This window comes from Otolemur garnettii, unplaced genomic scaffold, assembly GCF_000181295.1.
Source record: "Otolemur garnettii isolate 467f Iridium unplaced genomic scaffold, OtoGar3 scaffold00044, whole genome shotgun sequence".
In the NCBI taxonomy this organism is placed as follows: domain Eukaryota; kingdom Metazoa; phylum Chordata; class Mammalia; order Primates; family Galagidae; genus Otolemur; species Otolemur garnettii.
Genome location: NW_003852439.1, coordinates 3,690,843 through 3,714,489, shown reverse-complemented (window position 1 = coordinate 3,714,489; position 23,647 = coordinate 3,690,843). Strand labels below are relative to the sequence as shown.

The window sequence follows — 23,647 nt, the reverse complement described above, 5'->3', positions numbered from 1 at the left end:
CAGGACGTGCAGATCCTCCAGAATCTGTCCCCACTGCAGAGGCCACAGTGTTTTGTTTTTCCGTGGAGGTGCCCATGTGACGTCCTGTCTGTGTTGCAGTGGATTTTGACCTTGATCCAGTACAGACAGGCTAATGAACCTGGCAGGCTGCCCAGGGAGGAGGAGGTGATCGATGACAGAGTCCACTGTCCTCCGAGCTCAATCTCAACCCAGGACTGAAATCTGAACTGACCCACCTCCAAAATTCTGAGAGTTAGAGATCCTTGCTGTACCCTACTCCTAGCACTGTACAGACTTGGTAATAGCAACAGCAACAACAGAATGAATAGCTGGAATTGAAGCATCCAGTACACAAGTTGCCCAACCTGTAGGAGTTTTCTTCTTTTCACCTGCCCCACATTCATTACCCCTTTTCTGGAACCCGTTTCTGTGCCAGCCAATTGCAAACAACAGATACTTCTCTCTCATTTTATTCACCCTTCTAGCCACTCTATGAAATAGGTATTGTTATCATCCCCCATTTTAAAAATGAGGAAATTGAGCATCAGGTAGCCAAAAGGACCTGCCCAAGAGCACACAGCCAGTAAATGGTGGAACTTGGACTTGAACCTCCATCTCTCTGATCTCAGGTCCACATTATTTTAACCACTCCCCATTCCAGTACTTCAGTGTTGGTGCAGCAGGAACACGTGTGTGGTGAGATCACAATGGATCAAGGATTATTAGAGGTCATAGCCATTATTTGAACTAACCCAGTGGAATATGAAAGGTGAAAAAGATACCTGTTCTCAGCCATAAACAGAGAAAGTTGAATATATCCACAGTTTGGTTTTGGTGCTTTCTCCTCCAGGCCTTCCTAGTAGAACTGACACTACTAAGCCATTTATGCAAAGACAAGCAGGAGTTGTCGAGGCAGGTTGCAGGAAGGGTGTTTCTGGTATAGGGGGTGGTAAGGATGAAAGCCCTCCTGGAATGTGCTAGACGATTCTGTGAGTCGCTCTGAAATGGGGATGGAGGCTCAAACAGAAGTAGGCACAAGACTGATGTAACCTGCTGTGTCTCAGAGCTGTGCTGGACACTTGGGGAACACATATGAAACAGACAAGGTCCTTGTCCTCAGGTAGCTTACAGTCAAGGCTGAACATATATATGTTCATATATATGACCTGAATATATATAACTTATATTTGTGCTAGACACAGGTGTGTAAGATTTGAAACGTCACAGCTTAGAGGGTTATTAGCAAGGGGTGGGCATGCCTTGTATAATCCTAGCAAAGAATATGGGAACATCTCTTCAAGGGCCTCTGGGTGCTGAGCGCCGCTTGGGGCCAGGCACTGATGTGCCATACTCACAGCACACAAGCAGCTCAGAGACCATTGTCACACCCGTCTGAAGGATTAGAAAACTAAGGCTCAGCAAGCTTGAGGAACTTGCTCAAAATCAGAGAAATTACGGCAAACATCTCTCTGAAAGTAGCTTTTTTTTTCACTTAAATCACATTGACATTTAAGGTTTCATTTTTTAATGTCCTCCAAAGTAGACGTCCCTTGGTTCCCTAAAGACCAAATCAAATAACTGGCTGTAATCAATTGTCACATGGGAATGCAGAATCCGTTTAACCAAATGTTCTGCACATTTGAGATGTTGCATGGCATATGAGGACAACCAGATTTCAGAGAATTAAAGTACAATTAAATCAACTTCACACACACACACGTGCATGTGCTTGTGCGCGCACACACACCCCTACACTGAATGGCAGTTTAGCTGTTCATTCATGATTCCGTTGGCGTTCTGGGATCCTACATGGCCTCTGGGTTCTGATTCTTGTCAGTTACCTTCCCATTACAGCCGTCTGTAGGCAGGGCTGACATGTTAAGAGTTCTCACTGATGGAACGTCAGATAAACTGCCTCTTAGAATGGCTTATGTATGTTTAAAATGAAAAATGTGTTTCTTACAAATGTTCTGTGAAAGCATTGAAGCTTTGAGAAATGGCTTGCCAGTCCCTTCAAATGCAGTGAGCCTGTGTTAATACTGGGTTACTTTTGTCAGTAACAAAAAGGTAAATCCAGTTAAAGTTGACGGGATTTTATTATCCAGGTGGCTCTGTAGGCGCTGCCTACCTTTGTAGAGGGAAGCACCGTCCCCTGCTGTCTTCAGCATGATCTCCTGCACTTTAGCTCACCTGGTGCCTCACTCCGCATCACAAGAACCTACCTGCTCATCTCCTTCCCCCAAGGGGCTGGGTGCTACTTGAGATGAGGGACCACAGCCATTTTATCTGCCTATGATGCAGGTGTTCAGCATAGGGCCTGACCTGTGGAAGGAGAGGACATCATATTTCCCAGCAGAGCAGACACGGCCTCTGGGTGCTAAGCACCTGCTCTGGGCCATCAGTGCCCATCAGTGCCCATAACAAGCAGGCAACTCAGAGACCCATGTTACGCCCATTTCATGGACTAGGAAACTAAGACTCAGCAAGCTTGAGGAATTTGCTCAAGAGAATCAGAGAGAAATTACTGCAAACAGCTGCTTGCCAAGTCTTAGAAGAGCACCTAGAAAATGCCAGGTAGTTCCAAAAATTGCGTAAGCAGTGCCAGGTGGTGAACAACCTGTGTGCCTTGCTAAGGGGTGAGGACATCGTCCTACAGACAGTGGCGAGCCACGGAAGGTATTAAGTAGAAGAGGTGACGTGGGCAGACGCATGGTCAGATGCTTGGCAGAGACCCTGTGGCTGCTTCCCGCAGGATGGGTGAGAAAGCAGTTTGCAGATGGGGACAGCAGTTTGTCCAGGTCATCTGTCTTCAGGTACCCGTGGTGGCTGGATTTACGTCTGTGGAGTCTAGGAAGAAATATGGTATTTAGTGTTGTCTATGCATTTCACCCTGTATCTTAACGAAAGTGAGTCCCTCCGTGTGCGGGCTTTGACTACCTGCTAACCAGGGATTTCCCTTCCAGTTCTTTTGCTCTTGCCTCTTCTTGGAGACTCCTGAACTGACTCTGTCTTTACTGTTCTGCAATCCTGGACTTCCTGGTTTTTCTGGTGGGCAGGAAGACATGAGGAACGTCCATGCATGAACCATCCAGACAGTCAGAGAGGGGCAGTGTCTCCAGTATCCCCGGCCCACGAGGAAAGACGGGTCTGAATCCACCCACAAGATGGGAAGCGGTGGAAGGAAGGATTGTGCTGCAGCTCAGATGTTGGAAAAGCTCAGGAGAAAGGCACACGCCCTGCACAGAGGTGTGGCCTCATCAGCTCCCAATTTGCAGCTTACACCTGACAACAGTTCCTTTGAAAGGAAGCAGGAGGCCTCAGAAGGTGGCTGTGGTTTCCTGTTTGTTTCCTGGCTCCAGTCCTGAAGAAACAGACCACATGCCTAAAGCTTAATCACCAGGAGGAAGACAGGATGGAGAACTCCGGCTCCGGCCCTGGGGTGCTGGGATCACATCCCCATTCCCGCTGCTCCCGAGACGTGGACAAGAGATTAACGCTCTTCTGGTCCTAGTTCATTCACGGATAAATGAGTGCCTACTTGACAGGGTTTTTAACAGATTGAAGGAGGATGACTCTTGGAAAGTAACAAAGGAAAATTCTTCTGTTATTATAAAGCATTTTCTCACAGGCACTGTGACCCTGGGGTTCGTTGCTCCAAATCTCCCCCAGTTCACCTGCTAACAGAGGGAATGGGACGGCGGAGGCACAGAAGTGAATGATGGCACTGCCGGGCTTCAAGGTGTCTGCTGTCCTTCACGCGAGCATAGACTGGGCCCTTCCCAAGGGACAGCCACTGCCAGGCGCAGCAGCTGCAGAGGGAGCCCTGCCTGCCATTGCTCCACTTGGCCTCCGTGGCGGTATGGAGCACCTGCTGCCTGTCAGCACCTGGAGGAACAGAGCAGAGTCAGACCCAGTGCCTGCCCTTCCCGTGGCTATAGCCTGGGTCCTGACTGCTGTCCGAGGTGCTGCCCGCACTGTCCACTTGGAACATCCTGGTGCTTTGTCAAACAGAACAGCTGCAACAGTGGTGCCAGGCATGGGTGGGGATAGTTCTGCCCCACTTCCACCCTGCAGCTTGACAGAAGGTCATTTCCACCTCTGCGTGAAGCTCCTCCATGCTCCAGGGTCCCCTCCATGGTTGGTAGATGGGGAAGCCAGAAAACCCCTGCTTAGGTCTGGTCAGCCTGAGCAAGAATCCCACCCTCTGCAGAGGGCCCCAGCCTCAGCAGCTTTGCAATTTCCCTCTCCCACCCACAACCCCTGGCAGTCCAGCCGGGCCTCTGTGCTGTGGTGTGAATCCCGACCATGCTTTAACTTTCTGAAAGCCAAGTGAGACTGGAAAATGCCCTTCAAGTAAGCAGCTCCTTTCTAGGAATTTGATACTACAGAACTGGACAGACACGTGTGCAAGGATGTTCACTGGGGCGGTATCTGTAAGAGGGGGGAATGGAGACAACCCCGATGTCCACAGGGTGGGCTGAGCCTATTCCACTAAATTCTGCATCACCTTTAGGGTCTGCCTGTGTACACGGATTAGTCAGAAGAGTAGGATGTATCATGACATAAAAATCCATCTCTAGATCTAGTCCCATTTTTGTAATAAAAAAATGGATGTACAGGTAATAATAACATCTGCCTCCTAGAGTTGCTGTAGGATTGAGTGTGTTAAACATGAAAAGTGCTTGGAATAGTGTCTGACACCACATGGTGGGCTCTCAAGTGTTAGATGTTGTTTTTGCTGGCATTTAAATCTTCATCTTGCTGTGATCTGAGCTTTTATAATAATAATTTTTTATTAAGTCCTATACACATAGATAAAGGAAAGGTTACAGTCGACCCTTCCACTGTGATGTTTTTCTGTGCAGTTGAGCTTTTCACAGAAGGATGAACTTGAAGTGTGTTGCTTCTCCTGTGGTTTCACATCCCTCGGTTGTGCCTGTCTTTGTTTGCCCAGGAATGTCCAATTTTAAAACCAAAAGCCCTGTATCCTAGAATGCCATCCGTCCAGGGCAAACCAGGGCCCCTCCTCTGTGTTTCCGGGTGACCCAGTTGATTCAGGAGGTGTACAGACGTGTGGCCGTTATTGTTTTTTGTGTGTAATAGAAAAGAAAAAAAAACACCGTCAAAGTTTTCCATCAGAATGGAATGATTTTTCAGCCTGAAAAAAGAAAGAAATTCTGACAGGTGCTACAACATGGATGAACCTTGAGGACAGTGTGCTTGTTAAATAAACCAGTCACAAAAAGATTATAGATCCCCCTTCCACGGAGTGCCCGGAGTAGTCAAAATCTAGAGACAGAAAGCGGAAAAAAAGGAGTGGAGACTTATTGTTTAGTGGGTGGAGAGTTTCAGTTTCCAAGTTGAAAAGCGTTCCCGGGATGGACACTGTCAGTGGCCGCACAGCAAAGTGAATGCACTTGTCACCACTGAACTAAGATGGTAAATTTTATGCTACGTGTATTTTACCACAATAAAAAAAAAAAAATTGACAAAAGAATAGGGCGTCAAATACCATGAGTATTTTTGCTTAGGATGAAGCTGTGTGGTATCTAAACTAAACATCCGTATGGTGGACACAGTAGAGGAAGGTGGGAAACACTAACCTCGTCTGTTCTGAGCTCAGACTGGAGGTGCCGCAGTCCCACCATCCTCAGCTTGCCCCACATTGCAGCCCCACCATTACCCAACCCTGATTTACATTTCTGCTCCACAGTATCTGGTCTGTTGCAGTCCAGGAGGACTAAATCCAGAACCTCTTGGAATCTGCACATGCCTGGTAGCATCAGGGGGGTTGAAATTCTGAATCCTGACATTCACAAAATCCCGGGTATAACTTTGGCTCTAGCCCTGTTGGCCTCTCCACTGGGCTGCGAGCACCTCTGGCAGGGTCCTTCTCAGTATCCTCCTGCAGTGGGGCAGGAGTTCTGGGGCACAAGTGTGCTGGGTAGGTACCAGGGACCCAGAGAAATGCAGTCAGTTCTGTGCTGTGCTCCTTCCTGCTGGAAGCTGAGCAGACCCCCACCTTACCATATGACACCCCCAGACAGGCCTCGCTTGGTTATGACTCTGTGACTCTCTGTGCCTGGAGTTCCTTCTCCACACAGCCTAGGCTCCCATTGGCCTGAGAGCTGTGCTCCCTCTGTATACTACTCCAGCCCACCCCGAGATAGAGTCTCACTTCGTTGCCCTGGGTAGAGTGCCATGGTGCCATAGCTCACAGCAACCGCGATGTCTTGGGCTCAATCAATCCTCTTCCCTCAGTGTCCCAAGTAGCAGGGCCTACAAGTACCCACCACAGCACCCAGCTAGTTTTTTTTTTTTCTATTTTTAGTACAGATGGGGTCTTGCTCTTGCTCAGGCTGGTCTCTAACTTCTGAGCTCCTGCCTCAGCTTCCCAGACTGCTAGGATTACAGGCATGAGCCACCATGCCTGGCCCGCTCCGTGTACCTTCATGCCCAGAGCTATTATATATATTAGATGCACACAATGGTGTCCATGGCCCTCTGGGAGCCTGTTCCCAACTCTGACATTGGCTGGCAAGGGCCCTTGGGCAAGTCCCCTTCTATGGGACATTTCTCAAACCCTGTTGTGCAGAACATTCCATAGATCTTGGGGGCAGAAAGCCTCCCAAGTTCAAATCAGCCTCCCAAGTTCAAATCAGCTTGGGTCTTCATACTGTTTTTCAACATGTATTAAGCTTCTGATGCTCAAGATGGCAATAATAATACTATTAAATAACTGACATTTATCAAGGGCTTACTATATGCCAAGTGCTACAGTCCAGGTTTTACGTGTAATTTTTTTTATTTAATGCTCTCAACACCTAAGGTTTATTGAGATGAAAGGAACTTGCCCATGATCTGGCCTTTCTGGGAGAAACCATGGGGAGAGGATAAAGATGAAAAGATATTGGTACTTGACTTGGAGGCAGTGCTTCCTAAACTTTAAAGGGCACGTGTATCACCTGGGGACATTGCTCAAAGGCAGATTTTAACTCAGTAGGTAAGGGCTGAGATTTCCCGGTCCACATACCAGGCAAGGGGTGGGGGGAGACATTAGAGCATCTGTATTTTTTCTTCTCTAGCTGGAGTAAATTCATTTATTCATCCATTCACTCGCTCACTCGCTGTAGAAGCGGTCTAGTAGCAGAGAACACAAGCTATGACATTTGGAACCAGCTTTACCCAATCCATGTTCTGCATTTTCCTAAATGGATAAATTTGCTGAGTCTCAGGTGCCTGTCTGTATAATGGGAATGAAACCCACATTTCATAGCATCTTTGAGAATCTCAAATGCAATAAAATGTGGCAACAGTCTGCCCCAGGGCCCAGGGCAAGGTGCACGGTTTACATTATTGCTTATTTATTTATTCATTTCAACTGGGATTCCCAAATGGTTTCCATTAAATTTATTTCAAGGTTTATTTATTCATTTGTTCCTTGCATATTTTAGCAAAGATTTCCCAATGACTTCAATAGTTGCAGCGTGGGCCCCTGGTTACCATCCGGAAAGAGAAGAGCCAGCACAGACTAACAGACATGATTCCTAATCATTTTCAGCAAAAGGTGGAAGAAAATTGATGAAGAGGCAGGCACCAGTGATGAACTGTGAGAGCCATTTGGCAAATGAGCCCTTCGGAAAGGGAGAGTGAGAAATGTGTGTGATGGGGGGATGGGGGAGGGGAAAACTGGAATGGGGTAAAATGTCAACAGATCGCAAGCTGTTAATTATCTGGAGAGAACTAAATATTATGTAGGCAATTATCGACAGGCATCTGAAAGCAACAATAGGAAAACTTGGCCCCCAGCCGAATTCATTCCATCTCGCTTTGGAGAAGGGCCGGGAGAAGGGCTTTAGCATTCAAAACAAGCATTTTACTCTGAGGGAGAGTGAGGGGCCCAGGCCCCACCCCCACCCTCAGAGGGGGCCAGGCAGGGGTCCCCTCCCTCCACCCCCGTACAATTCAGCAAGATCCCTGCCCAAGCAGACAGGCAGTGCTTGCCTTTGAAAGAAGGCTTTACTCACCAGCTCCGGACCTAGAAACCTCGGCCCCCTCCTCCCCCCAAGATGTCATCTTTTGAGATGATTTCATGTGGAAGCATCGCTAAGTAAATTCGCTAAATGCCTATTCATCCCTGTCAGATGGGGACTCGGTGAAGCGGCAAATGTGAAAATGGCCCCAGCTCACAGCCCTGAAAGGCGCTTTCTGGGGTTGCCAAATGGAGCTGCAGCCGCTGACCCTGGGAGGCCCCAGGCTTCTCGAGAGGGGGCCCAGGATCCCGGGCCGGCCCCTTCAGTCCTCCCACTAAGGCCGCCTGCGAGGCCCTGTTTATTATTCCTACTGCCAGAAACCCATTCAGAGGTTAACTTGTCCCTTATTCATCAGGACACAATAATGAACTGTCGCAGAGAGTGGCGAGGGGCTTGGTAAATAAGAGCTGCTAAGACGTGGAGAAGGAATGGGCCTCTTTATGGCTGGGAAAGAGACATTGCTTTAATTTTTTTTCATAGGCTGATTCAGTTTCCACCTCTCCCAGAGCCTTAAAGAGGCTCCCTCCCCAATAGCTACAGGTACCTTGGTGGAGGCATCAGTGGGCCCTACCCATCCGCACAGGAGATGCCCCACCACTCATACATGTGGGGTTAGCCTTTAGTGAATGTCCCTGGGGTTCACCTCTGTGCACGTCAGCAGGGCTGAGCTCTGTGTGTGTGTGTGTGTGTGTGTGTGTGTGCGGTGATCAGCCTCACTGCAGACACACTGCGTTTCTCTGGTGCCTGCCACCGCCAGCAGGGCTGGCTTTGAATGGTGTTTATTTCAGTAATAAGCTGGGATATCAGCAGTGCTCATTTTCGCTGCAGCATCTCGTAACTGCCATTGCCCCCTCCCCTGGAAGCATGAGTTGGTCAACATGAATCATCCGTAAGAGAGCAGGAGCTTGCAGGCGAGACTGCAGAGTCCAAGGGACATAGAGGGCTAGATAGTAGGGAGGCAGAAGGTGCAGGGCATCGTGCATTGATTGTGCACCTACTGTGTGCCCTTTAAATCCACACAGTTGTCCACTCAGCATGCACGTGCAGTGGGCCCACTACATGCTGGGCATGTTTCATTCTCAACCCAGGTGAGTTCAGAGAAGACCACTGTTCACTGAAGTTAGATGACTTATCCTGTGGACACACAGCTGGCTTAGTCATGGAGCTGGGATTTATCCCCAGACTCTCCTGCTTTTAGAGCCCATGGATTGCTTTCTAAGGCACTGTCCTCCTCCTCAAAAGTGTAGCCTCCCTTATATTCCCAGAGATATTTTTCCTTTCCACTGCCTTCAACTGTTTTTCCTCATCTGAAACAATGTTTAACCCTTTCCTTCGAAGTGAAGATTCCTGAGCAGAGAAACCTCATGATAAAGGAGCTGTCACATCAGTGCCATTTACCTGTTTGGGTTTATTCAGTGGAAGAGGCGACTGTGTTTCTGGCAGATGGAGACCCATGTGACTGCTTTTTAAAATACTGTCACAGCTGTATGCACAAGCTGATTAGCTGTGACTACACTGCTAGTGCCGAGATTGATGGCGATAAATTTGGGATAACAATGCCGGGAACGATGTCATTCATTTGTATTGCACTTCATATTTTTTAAATCTCTCTCAGTCAGTAGCCCAGTGGTTATCAAGAACTTGGCTTTTATCCATTCATCAATGCAATCAACATTCCAAGTCCATTTGAAGGAGTCAGTTCAGACTCGATTCACTTTGAGTCTTCCATTCATTCCTTCATTCAACCAACATTAGTGTAACTCCTACTGTGTGCCAGGGATGAACAGATCTGACCAAGTTCTGTCCTCGGAGAGCTTACGTTCTGATGTAAGCAAGTTCGGTGGTTTTTGATGGTGAGAAGATAGTGAAATAAACAAGGGTTGTAAGATAAAGGTGAGGAGAGAGGAAGAGGCAGATGCTACTTTAGGTTAAGTAGCCAGAAGTGTCCTCTTTGAAGAGGTAACATGTGAAAGGTGATCTGGGTGACAAGAGCAAGCCAGCAAAGGGAAGATACAAGGTAAAACTTTCCCAGGCTCAGCACGTGCAAAGGCCCTGTGGTTGCTGTGGATTTGGCACTGAGCTGCACACTGAGGACTTACTGTTTGCAAAGCCCAATGCTGGGCATTGGAGATTCTAAAACAAGTAAGATGCTTTGTTTGTCCTTAGAGATTTCCCAGTGTCATGAAGTAGATAAAAGAGAATGCACAGACAGCCTACTTTAATGCACCATGGTAGATAGAGGGATGGTGACACACAAAGAGGATGCCTTAACTGCTCATGTGCCAGTGGTCAGGGAAGGCAATTCAAGCAGAACAGTACAAAGAATGAAACCTGCTTTCTGTGACAAAGAAAGAAACCAAGACCCAAAGCGCTCCATGGTCTCTGGAAGACCTCTGACTTTTTTCTCGGTTTGTTTCCACAGGACAAATGACCAGCTGGTGGCATTTCTCTCCCGATACCGAGATATGAATTTCTTGAAGTCACACGGCCGGGACAATGCAAGGTAGCACAACATCGCCCTTTCCCCCGTGCAAAATGGAAATGAAAATCAAAGGGATAATTTGGGGGGCCTTTTTTCTAGGTTTGTTTGGTGCGAAACCAGAAAGAACTTGAAAACGGGAGAAAGGCATAACGCAAGAACACGTTGCCAGTGTCGGTCACTTCCGTGTAGAATCTGAAATAGTCCGTCCCGTCAGCTAAGGAGAAAGATAATTGTAAATGTTTCTCACAGTGCTGCAGCCCTTAGAGGAGGGCAGCCACTGTGAATTCCCACTTATAGGTGGGAAAGTTGAGGTCCACAGTTTTAAGTCATGTGCCTAGATCATGCATTCAGTCAGCCATTCTACAAATATTTGCCAAGTGCTGAGCTTACCCCAGGCACTGTCCTAGTGGTGAACAAGACAAAGTCCTTACATGCATGGACTTTAGTGGAAAAGAGTCTCCTGGAGTTGAACCTAGGGGTTGTCAGTCAGAGGCCTGTGTCTCTTCCACAGCCCGTATCTATTATAGCTCTCTCATTTAAAATGAGCAGTATCAAAAAACAGCATCTCTGCAGTCCAGTGTTGAACTGAACCTAACTCTCTGTGGCCAGAGATCAGCTAGAAGGCGCACAGTCTGGAGCGCCCCCTGTAGGCAACACCATCCCAACGTGCAACGTCATTAAGAACCAGCCTAGGATGACTGTGACGCCCTGGGATGTTTTCCGGCTGCAAACGCAGGGCATAACCTGCCAGCGCATGGGCTAATGTTAGTTTGTCAGTGTGCTTTGGCCCTCATGGTGTTTTATTCTGTTTTAATCCAAATGCTTCATGTGAAAATTAATAGTCCGATTTAAAAACAGCGACATATCCGATGAAAAATCCAGATTTCTAGGTAATCTTGAAAAATCTGAAGGTCTGTTAACTCTGTGCCTGAATTGGTTTTTTTGAGACAGAGTCTCTTTTTGGTAACCTGGTGCTGTGGCATCATAGCTCACAGCAACCTCAAACTATTGGGCTAAACCCATCCTCCTGCCTTAACCTCCCAAGTAGCTGAGACTACCAGTGCCCACCACAACACCCAGATAGTTTTTCTATTGGACAGGGTCTCATTCTCACTCAGGCTGGTCTCAAACTCCTGAGCTCAAGTGATCCTCCCACCTGAGCCTCCCAGAGTGCTAGGATTATAGGCTGGAGCCACTGCGCCCAGCTGCCATCCCTCAACATTTTTATGGCAGTTATTTCCTGGATCTTAGGTGGCTGTGGCCCTCAATTCTTCCCCTTCCTGACCGGCCACCTGCAGCATCTCAGTTTGCAGTCTCTGCTTTGGAGGTTCTTCCCCATTTCGGGTGGAGGTGGCGTCTTGGCTGGTTGGCTGTGCAACTCAGCTGACCCAGTTATCCATTGTAGGAGAGGCAGAAAAGCAAGGAGTGAGTTCCACTTCCTGAGCTCCCAAGAAGTAACCCCGGCATCCTTGTGTCAGATCATTTTCCTAAATTGTAACTTTGATTTTATTCAGCTGATTGTTTATAGATTGTTTCTGCCCTTCTCACAGCCTGCCTCCTTTACATTTAAAAAAGAGCCCAAGGACTTGAAGATGCTCTTTAAATCAGCACGGATTAGTATTACATGATCGGGCCACAAAGGATAGAGAGTCCTGGCTGGATAAACAAGAAAAATTAAAGGCACTTTGTGTTGTTTTCCTACTATGTTCCCATCACCTACCGGCCCCTTCTCATATGGGATCCAGTTTTATTCTCATAACTACTTAATACAGTAATAAAAATTATCATCCTCGGGGCAGTGCCTATGGCTCAAAGGAGTAGGGCACTGGCCCCATATGCTTGAGGTAGCAGGTTCAAACCCAGCCCCGGCCAAAAACTGCCAAAAAAAAAAATTATCATTCTCGTTTGTCAAAAGATGAAAAGGTGGTTTGGGGAGCCTACTTGATTTTTTTAGAGGTCACATAGCTGATTAAATGCTAGAATTTGAACCCAGGCCTTTCTGGCCCCATAGCCACAGAAATAGATGGGGCCAGGCCTGATTTCATGGGAGTGGTTAGTTAGCAGAAGTAGCCTAGATATTGGGCTTCCCTACCCTTTGGTAGAGAATAGAAACTGTTATTCTTCTCCAGGTAGCCTCTATTACATGATTTGTGCAAACAAAGTTGCATCATGAGGACGGAGTCCATTCTAAGCTTATCAGTTTGTGTCTGAATGACATCCACCCTAGTGTTCTTATTCCAGCCTAGTCAGTATTTATTACCTGGGTAAGCACTGAGCCAGGAACCGCATATAACACAGGTTAAAAGCAGGGGGTTTGAGGTTACACCTCCTGGGTTGGAATTCTGATCTACTATGTTCTGTGTTGAACAGGTGACTCCACCTCTCTGAGCCAATCCCCTGCCCTGTATAATGGAAATAATAGAGTTGCACTCACAGGGTCATTGGGAAGATTAAATGAAATGCTACATAGAAAGCATTTGGTATAGGAGATGCTTATGATGAGGGTGATGTCACTGCTGTGATTAGCAAAGAACTAAAATGCTGCTGATAGGAAAAAGAAATAGATGGTATGGAGGCCCCAAAACCCTAAAACCCAAAGGTCTCTGAACAGAATAGGTCCTAAGTTGTAACATTCATGCATGAGTCCCCAGCTGGGTCTCTCTTATTTACATGAAGGGCAGCAATTTAGTATTAATTTAGAAGAAAATGAGCTAACGTGCCATCATCTGCCACTCTCATCTCCTTGGTAGCTGTGGCCTCATCTGCTCCAGGAACGACCCTACCTACAGCCCCTCATCCATAGTCTCTCTCCAGGGCACAGAGCTGTGCATGGCGTGGCTCAGCTGGCCTCCCTGGTGGTGTATTAGAAAGAACTCTTTGGTGGTAAATGACAGAAACTCAGCTCAAATTTTCTTAAGGATAAAGATTATTATTATATCAGGTAACTAAAATCTTGGTATCGACTTCAGGTATGGCTGAATCAGGCAGTTCAAATGATACCATCCTGCCCAGACTCTGTACTACGTCTATTTTCCCGTGTGTTGACTTAATTTCCTGGCTCCAGGTGGTGACAACTGACAGTGTATTAGCCTCATTGACAGATAAAAAGACTGAGACCCAGAGAGATGGAGTAACTTGCTGAATTAAGCTCACAGCAATAGGGCAGGATGAGGACTTAAGCCCCAGGAAGTTGTCCACAGACTCCAAGCTAGCTCATCGTTCCTGCGTGATAAAGCCTCTCTGCGTTCCAGTCCTGCTTTCCTCTTACATGCTGGGCAATTTTGAGGCAGCCACTCTGCTTCTCTGTTCTTCACATCTCCCCCTTTGAAAGCACAGCAGTTGAACAAAATGGTCTGCAAAGGCCCTTCCTGTTCTGCTCCTCCAAGCTTCTGGACCAGCCTTTGCCCAAAAGGAGGTGACAGAGTCAGAGATCCTAAAAGACAGAGTTGAGGGGGGACAAAGCAATCAGGGAGACACAAAATAGGCCCCAGGGGGCCTCAGTTTTCAATTCTACCTGATTCCTAATAGCAATGTTGACCTTCTGTCTTCATCTGTAGCCTTTAGCAGCCAATTTGAACTTCCAGCCCCCACTGCGAAGAGGCAGCATAAAGGCAGACTAGTATTTTAATAGCTGCCAAATTGGTCCTGACTGTTCCTGTAATTAAATGAAGGGGAGAGTTGCTTCCACCGTTTCTCCTTGCCTTCCTCCAAAAATAAAGTAACTAAATGTATTGAAAGACATGCAGCGCAATCATCATTTTCCCAGACAGCCGCAGCAGGGCTCACAGAAGCAGGGGCCCTAACGTTTAGTCTCAACCTGAATAAATCAGTCTTTGGAAACATCCTCCACTCAGGGAGCATCAGAGAGGTTTTTCAGGTCTCTGCAGTCTGCTCAGGTCTCAGTGTATAAGGACAGGTCCCCAGAAGGGAGCCGGAAAGGCAGACTCCACTGTCTCATCTGGAATTGAGGTTCCTGTGGGATGTCTCCTGCCCTCTACCTCGGTTAAGGTCCCCAGGGCCCCAAGAGTTAGTCCTGGGATGTGGTACTGTGTAGTGCAGAAGCAAAGATGCTCCAGTCCAGCCACCTGGGTCGAAATGCCAGCTCTACCGTGTCACAGCCATGGGGTTTCAGCAAATACCTTTGGCCGTGTCCTCACCCCACCCCCACCCCCGTCTTCATAAAATCCAGATAAGGATGGTGGGATTGGGGAAATTGACTCTCCCCACTGACCACAGGCAGACACCAACCTGTGCCTTTCTCATTCCAGCCTCATTTTTCGGGTGTTACCCAATGTTGGAAATGAGAACACCTGAGGTTTGGAGACACTCAGAGGTTTTAAGTTACTCAGAGCCTCACAGCGAGTGAACCGCAGAGCTGGGACTGGACCCTGGTTCCTTCTGACTTGAACGCCTGTGTCTTTTCTCACCCCATGATTAGTGACTGCCTGTGGGAGGACGTATAGTTCTAAGTTCTTGGGATATAAAGTTTTAAGTGCTTGGGATATACAGCAAGAAGCTGTTCACTTTAAATAGAATTATATTTTACATGGGTGGGGTACAGGTCCCTCCCCTTCCTCCGAGAGTCAGCATTTCCCAAAGTGTGTTCGTGATCCACCAGTGATGTGTAAGGCTCCTCAGAGCCTTCATTGGTAAGCAGACTATGAAAGTTAGGTATCGGTCTTATGTGTATCAACAGACATGTATACATTATTGACCCATCTAACCCATGACTTAATGGATGTTATGCTTAGATTCAGGTTACGTTAGAAAACAGAAGAAGCTGCTTAAAGGTGACTTAGAGAAAAATATTAAGGGAGCGCAGAGACAGATGCTCCGTAAAGCACACAGCATAGCACAGTGCCAGCTCTGACACTCCCTGAGTGTGTGTGACCTGGGGTAACTTCCATCAATTACCTGTGTATCAGTTTTCTCGTCTGTAAAATGTGAGTGATGATAAGAATACCAACCTTGTAGAGGTGTTGCAAGCATTAAGTAAGTTAATATATGGATAATCTCTCGGAACAGTTAGTTGTGCGTGTCAAGTTGATGGTGGTGGTAGTGGTAAGGCTGGTGATGAGGACGGAGAAGAAATGAGACGAATCTTGAAGATGTGACATACCAGTCGTTAACATTTTACAAACATTTGCAGCAACTCTTAGAGAAGCAACTAGCATTTCCAGTGTAAGAAGGTCAGGCAGGTAGGAAGCTGGGAAGAGTTTTAGCCCCAAGTCAGAAGTGGCATGAAGAAGTTCCTTTCTCCTCTTAGGTCTGGACCCTGCCTGCCACAGGCAGCACTGCCCTGTCGTAGCAAGGATGGCATCTGAGCAGTCCCGCCAGACATGTTCAGTGTCCTTCTTTGACACTGAACTAATCTTCAGGTCCAAACTTTCCTTGATGTATAAACAAGCAAATGTTTAACCCAAAGTTGGCAAATCTGTCAAGAGCCTGGCCAGGAACCTCCCCCAGGCCAATCTGCTTTCAGGAGCACTTTGGTGCCAACTTGCTTATCGAGAGAAGAGCTCTTTTCCTGGCTGACATGCAGCACCACGATTGATGTGAGGAGATAATTAATATCTCATCTCCAATAGGAAAAGCAGATTGCATTTCCCTCTTGCTTGCCTTAAATCTAACCCATGCATTTATCACCGTTTGCGTGTTTACTGTATTTAATCCAATTATGGCAGCCGCATCAAAATACAGTTCAACATTGTGCAGACACCCACACAGAACTGCACGGCACTTCCTCTCGTGGCCTCTAGGTGTGTTTTCAGGTCATCCGTGGAACAGAACTTCCTTTAGAACAATACACAGAGAAGTTAGACAAAAGACTAACGGGGAAGTATGTTCACAGTGTCATCTCGGAAAGGTAGAATGTGATTTTTAGTTTTCTCTTTGCGTGTTTGTTGTGTTCCAAGCCTTCTTTTATAATCGGAACAAAAGGCGGTAAACAGTATTTTTAAAAATACATGAAATGTGGAAAACCAATTAGCCCCCAGCAGACCTTTGGATAACTTGGAGGTACGAGCTGATTTGCGATCCCAAGCTCTGTGAAAAACACGGGCCACTGAGCCCGAGGGCTCCAGGCCCCGCAGTCAGGGTCCCAAATCTAACTTTCCACTGGGCTTCTTTTCCCTCCCTCCTGGAGTGTCAGACCCACATCCGTTTTCTCCATGCAGGACAGTAATGATAGGTACACGTGGAAGATTTACCATGTGTCACAGATTGTCTTAAATGCCTTGCAAATATTAACTCTTCCAGTTCTCACAAAGGTCCCATGATGTAAGTACAATCATCACTGTGCCCATTTTCCATATAGGAACACTGAGGCGAGAGATTAAATAACACAGAGCTTGTAACTGGGGGCACAGACTTGAACCCAGACAGGGTTGCTCCAGAGGCTGGGATCTTGACCCCACTGCACTGTACGGACTCCCTAAGCATGATCATGTGGCCATTCCCTTCCACATCAGGCCACACACATATCCTTATGGAGGACGTGTACCCGCCACCGATCAAATCAGTGTCTGTTGCCCTGAACCGCAATAGTAAAGCTGAGCACTTCCAGGAGGCCCCTTGTTTCTGCTATGTGGGCCCTTGCACAGGTGATTTCTGTCACTCACAAAGCTCTTCCCACAACTCATTAGGAGATTAATTCCCACTCATCCTTCTTCCCCAGCTTGCATGCCACCCACCTCCTCCACGAAGCCTTCCCCAGCAGTCGCCGCTGATCAAGTCCCCGTCTCTTTATTTTCTGCCATTCGCACCCAGATTTTTTCCTCCACAGCATTCCTCCTAGTCTGTAGTTATCTGCTTGTACTTTGTATTTCTTTATGTCTGCTTACTTATTTATCAGAGCTTCATGGCTAGAGGGTGGAATACAGTGCCCGCTAAGGCTCGACTCCCACCCTCACCACTAACCAGTTGTGTGGTCTTGGGAAGGTATTTAACCTCTCCGTATCTCTACCCCTTCCTGCTAGTAACATGAGCCTTCGTGGGGTTTGTAGGGAAAACTAAAGAAGGGAACACAGATTTCGTGTGTAGAACAGGGCCTAGAATGTAGTATGTGCTCAAAAAAAATGATACTGATACAATTTATGTTTCTTGTCTCCCCCTAGAAGAGAGAGGGGGCAGGAATGATGTCCATCTTATTTCCTGCCATGTTCTCAGCACACAGACCGGAGCCTGGAACATCAGAGGTGTTGTCCAGAGCTGCAGAATGACTGATGTCCCCAGTCCTCTTGATCTCTCAGCTACTGCTACACAGTAGAGGCATAACGATTGACTCCTGCGCAGCCCGGCTAAAATGATAGCAGGAGATGGGGCTCCTGTGGGGGCTTTGGGTTTCTGCCCGGGGTGCTGAAATGTCCTCACTTTTTTTTTTCTTTCTTTCTTTTTTTTTTTATTATTGAATGGTAACTATGTACATTAATGCACTTCTGGGGTACAGTGTGGGGTTTTCACATGCAATCTGAAATACTTCCATCAAACTGGTCAACACAGCCTTCATGTCATTTTCTCAGTTATTACTTTAAAACGTTCACATTCTACTCTTAGAGTCCTCACTTTTTAAGACCTGGGAGTTTCTCCTTAGCTGCAGAGGCGCCCTTCATACCTTGTCTGCCAAGTTCCAGAAGACAGAAGGAGAGGGATAGAAATCCAAAACTTCCATCTTGATGAAGGAGAAGAGTGAACTTGATAAAGATTTATGGGGCCCTACTATGTGCAGAGCACTGTCCTCATTCTCTACGTGCAATCTCATTCAAACCTTTCCATCAGCTCTGCGAGGCAGGTACTCTTAGTCACCATTTTCCGCAGGAGGAGCTGAAACACCACATGATTAAGGTTGCCCAGAGTTAGTAGTAGACACGGGATTTGGACCCAGTAGTCCAGCTCCAAGGCTCCAAATCAGTCCCCTGCATTCTGCAGTTGTAACATGTGGGTTCGTCCATGAGGCTGGCTGACTTTATACATTGTAGGGTTTTACGCATTATCATGTCTTCATTTTTTACCTCAAATGCTCACGTTATACTTATGCCGAAGGACTAATCTGGACGCAGTGACGGATCACTAGACAGAACGGTAGAAGAAAGGGAATTTTTTTTCTAGGTTCTGTGACTTTGGTGCAACATTCATGTTCTCTGAATCTTCCTTGTTGCTTTTTAACTTGTAGAATTATTTATATTCGCATGTTGCTAAAATTCCTTCTTGCTCAAACATCCTAACCAAAGAAGTGGAGTTCTTCCTTCTAGAAATCACTACAGGACAAGACGGTCCTGGAGTAATTCCACACTTGATGACTATGCCAAGATTTAGCCAGGGAATTTACTAACTTGAGAAACTTTTTCCTAGTCTGCCTTTTCTGGCATCATTTTCAAGGGCCACAGGTACTTTCTTAACTGACCTCTTCTCCCCTTCTCTTCTCATTTACTCTGATGCTCAGCTGAGTAGATTTTGTCCTTGGGAATTTCTAATGAAATCATGTTCAGCTATGCCTTTGTCCTATATTGTGCCAGTAGAGAAAGATCTGGGGAAGGTCAGCTGCCCATTTCCCAGAAGGGAGGAAGTTAAACTGAATATAAATGAGTCCATATTTGACCTCAGGTAGCCCGTTCTGAAGACAGACGTCCTCCGGAGGTCTGGAAGAAAGCAACTTCCGAAACCAACAATGAGCTCTTTTCTCTGGGCTCTGTCTCATTTCTGGGCATCCTCTTTTGGATGCAGTAGAAATTCTCATATTTTCATTTATATCATTTTGGAAAGACTCTGGTGAATCCGACAGCATAAGAATGGCAGAATTATTAAGAGCTTGTGTTCAATTCTGCAGATCTAGATTCAAGTCTAAGACTTCTTGCTGTGTGACTTTGGAGAAATTACTTAACCTTCTGAGATTCAGTTCCCATCGTCTGCCAAATTCTATGTTAGAAGAATCTGATACTTCTAACTTCTAAGTATCAGAAGAATCTGATACTTAGGTTAGCTAAAGTCATAACTTCCTGATTGCTTATCAAGTGTGACTGTTACCCTTCCTTTTATTCACTTAGTTGATACATATTGAGCACCAGCTGTATGCTGGGCACTGTTTTAAAAGCCTCTGCCACTTTGCAGCTTACATCTAGTGAGTAGAAAAATAGACCCAAGACTAAATAAATACGATGTATATTACATTAGAAAGTGAAAAGTGCCATGGAGATAAAGCATGAACAAAGATTGGTGATGCCAAGGATGAGGGAGGAGCCTCATCACTGTGTGAGAAGGGATTGATGGTCGGGTCTGTTCGTTGCTTGGGTGGACAGTGCTTACTAAACACTTTGCAAGGCCCTTTGAGAAGCATCATCCATCACACTTCGCAGCTGATTCAGGAGGTTGTCAGGACAGGTGTTATGGGGCTCCACTGATAGATGAGGAGGCTGGCACTCAGAGGGGGTTAGGCCCACTGAGGCAGGAGTGGTACCTAGACATGCAGGGTGTCTGTTCTGCGATGGTGCCACCTGTGCACCCCGTTGCCCCAGGTAACCTAGTCAATGGGAAATTAAACTTAGAGGCAGAGAGCATCGTCAGTCGCCTTCTGTGTAAAGGGCCCCTTGCTGCAAGTCTGGGTGTGTCACATCCCTCAGGTAAAAGAGACATGCTCCCTTTGTAGGAGAAAGTTAAATTCCGTGTCTTACCTTGCATTCCAGCTTGACCTTCTCAAGTTGTGAATGCACAGGGCAGGAAAACAAGCAAATCCCTGCCCGAACAGTTGATGCCTTTCCCTGGTACATCCCCAGATCCTGGGCCCCTGCCACCTTCTCCCACTTTAAAAGTAAGTCCCTGGCAGCCTCTGTGACCCCAGAAACTTCTGAGACCTGCGGAATTGGTTGTCTGTCTTTACTCACAATTAACCAAAGCATGTCTTTGCAGTTTATCTGTTTTTTAATTCAGTAAATACAGCAACCAATCTCCCGACCCTATGAATATTTCATTTTGGAGATGACTGCATAAATATTGTATTTGGATATTATGGTCTAGGACATCACATTAAAATTGCAAGATGATACTATTATCCCATATAATGGAACATGAAATTAAAAAGCTGGTCTGTAGAGAAAAAAAAATTGCTAGTCTTCTTACCTGTATATTTCTTTATCTCTCTCACTCTCTCTCTTTCTCTCATTACTATGTAAGTTTGAATGCAAATTATCTAAAATTTCAAGCATGGCTAAGTGCACTGACTGGGCCTTACTGCGTAATTGGCACTAGCCACAGTCAAGGTAGACTTGTGTTTTCCTAAACTTGGGGACTCCCTTTAATGGGGTTAGAAGCTGAGCTAGCTACACTTTAATAGGGTGATACTATGAATATAATGAAAAATCTTCACCAAGTCTGTCTCCAGCAAAAACACAGTTTTGCTAATAAGCTTGAATGTCGCATGTGGAAAGATGTGTTAAGAACAAGAAGAGCAGCCCCGGACACCTGGGTCTTTTAGTGGGTTCGTTCCTTGTGTGAGTTCTCTGGGCGTCCTTGGAAAAGTTGTCAACCTTCTCTGGGCTCCCATGTGTCCATATATAACATGACGCCTGCTCATATCCTCTTCCTGGGTAGAACAGAGTGACTTATAGAATGTCACAGTGAGAAATAAGCCGGGGAGTTACCTAAGCCAGAGTTATTAGGACTGGTGGCCTACGGACTGGATTCAGCCCAGAGGTATGTTTTATTGAGCCAGAAATACTTGAAGGAATTTAAATGCCTCTGAGAACCTGCCTTCTCTCCTTCTCTGTTCATTTCACCACACTCCTGCTGTCTTCTGCTCAGTCCATTTCACACACTTCCATGGTCTGACCTCTGTAGGGAATTAACTGTATAATCCAGACGTCACCTAACTTTGTCCTTTTGCTAAGGGGGGAACTGAGATTCAGGAAGGACTCTTCACTTTTCAAAGTCCCCCAGCTAGTGACAGCTAAAGCCACACTGCCCCGTAGATGACAAGCACTGCTAGCCAAATGCAGTCCGTTCACTGCCAGCAGCAGCAGCATCACCATTTCTTCACATTGTGATCATTGTGGAGACTTCGCTTTTGTGCACCGTTGTCCTCAGTGGTAGCCAGTATCTACAGGCAGGTGAAAGCCTCGGAAATGTGGATTTGTTAATGAGGTTTCACGCAGTTCCCTTGAATGGTTGTCAGGGGGCTGGTGGGGGGCCCAGAGGGAAGGAGTTCCTTCTGGAATTCAGCATGACTGGCAGGATGGGATCCTCTCCTACTGGTGCACCATTGTCATCTCAGTAGACTTTTTCTGACCAACCTGTCCTGCCTGCGATCTGTAAGGGAGGCAGAAAGAAGAAAGCCCAAATGGGTCTACCTGGGCAGAGACAGGCAACTCCAATCTGAGGAGAAAGGGATAAAGTCTGCCAAGGAAATGCAAAGAACTCTAGAACTCTGAGCAGACTGGCCTAGAGGAAGAGGTGGCTTTTATGTGCCACACAGTTTGGGCTACCTGCCCCATCTGGAGCCTAAGAACATCCCAACTGTCATAGTCGTGAAGTCAGAATCATTCAGACATTTCCTAGTCAGGATTTTTTCAAATGCAAGTGACAGATCCCATTGGGAAAATGCATGTAACTGACAAGCCTGGGGGGTGGGGTGGGGATCAGGCACAGCAAGATCCAGGATCTCAAGCAGACTCACCAAGACTGGGGCTGTATATCTTTCTGTCTCTCCTCTCTTATTTCTGTGATGCCTTTGTTATCAGACAGCCTCTGGACTCGTGGTGACAAGATGGCTGCCAGCAGCTCTAGGCTTACATCTAGCCAGAAATCCCATAGAAAAGCCCTCCCGCCTGGTAGTTCTGGCAAAAATCTAAGTGCTAGTTTCAGACTCAGCTTGAGTTGCTGGCCCATCTCTGAACTTATTATGGTAGCTAAGCAGATGGAACATTCCAGTTGACCCAGGCCAGGTTATGTTTCTACCCCTGGTTCTAGGGGTAAGGTACAAACCCACATGAACTGAGAGTTGAGGATGAGCGGCTGTCTAAATAAAAACAAAACATGCTTCCCAGAAAAATCAGGGAACAATGCCGAGCAGACCAAACCGAGGAGTGAAGCTCCTATACGTGCTGCAGAGTCGATGAAAAAGGAAAACAAGCAGAAGAAGCAGACACAGGCCATGTGTTGCTTCTGTTTATATGAAATACCTAGAACAGGTATTTTCCATAGAAACAAGACAGATTATTGGCTGCCGGGGGCTGGAGGGAAGGAGAGACTCAGGGGTGACTACCGAATGGGTACGGGGTCTCCTTCGGGGCTGATAATATTTTGAAACTAGGTGCAGCTGACAGCTGTACAGCACTGCAAATGAATTAATGCCACTAAATTTTATGGTCTGTGGATTTTGCCTCAATTAAAAACATATGACCACCATAATTGTGTCACCAGCCCAAAGCAGTCTCCTGCGTAAGCCACATCATTCTGCACCCCCAACCCACACCTTGGGTCAGGGTGTCGGACGCAGGCTGTCCTCTGCATCTAGAAGGGTTCATTTCCTCTTCCCTGTGCAGCCTCCACAGCCTAGCTCAGGCCCTGCCTCCTCCATCTCCACAGCATCTAGACTTTTCAACCTTACTCTATGCCACATTTTTTTGGAAGTTCCTTGAAATTCATCTAAGCTGTGCTTACAAGTACCTATATGGCATTTCTTCATTTAGACTGTGAGTTCCCAGGAGGTAGAGCCTATGATTTATGCTGTTCCACAAAGCCAGAAGTGTGGAAGGGGCTGGCCACTCATTGCTTATTCATCCATTCATTCTATGAATAGTTATTAAGCAGACTGTATGCCAAGTACATAGTGATGAGCAAAAACAAGAACAACTCTAGCTCTCTTGGAGCTTACAGTCTACTCAAGGACATGGACAGTAATCAAAAAAAACATACAAATGTATCATGGTAAGCTATTGAGTTTGCATGTGTATAAAAGTGGTCTAAGGAAAGTGCTATCCCTGGGGTTTCCATGAGAGTTAAAATAGATATTGAGATGAAGCCCTTGAAGTGATAATGTTCAGTGTGATGGTGACCATGAGGAGGAGGATGATGGCCATGGTCATGATAATGGTGGTGGGGGTGGTGATGTTAGTGGTGATGATGATGGTGGTGGGAATGTTCA

The 23,647-nt window shown here is 46.6% G+C and overlaps 1 protein-coding gene across 1 annotated transcript in view; it reads left to right on the top strand.

Moving 5' to 3' along the window:
• Positions 1-23,647, top strand: part of XYLT1 (xylosyltransferase 1) — a gene marked incomplete at its 5' end in the record, with an annotated part of 316,786 nt that overhangs the window by 260,534 nt on the left and 32,605 nt on the right. The window contains one exon of the mRNA XM_012805673.2: positions 10,456-10,536. Coding sequence (XP_012661127.1) covers positions 10,456-10,536 — 81 coding nt within the window. The remainder of the gene's footprint in view (positions 1-10,455; positions 10,537-23,647) is intronic.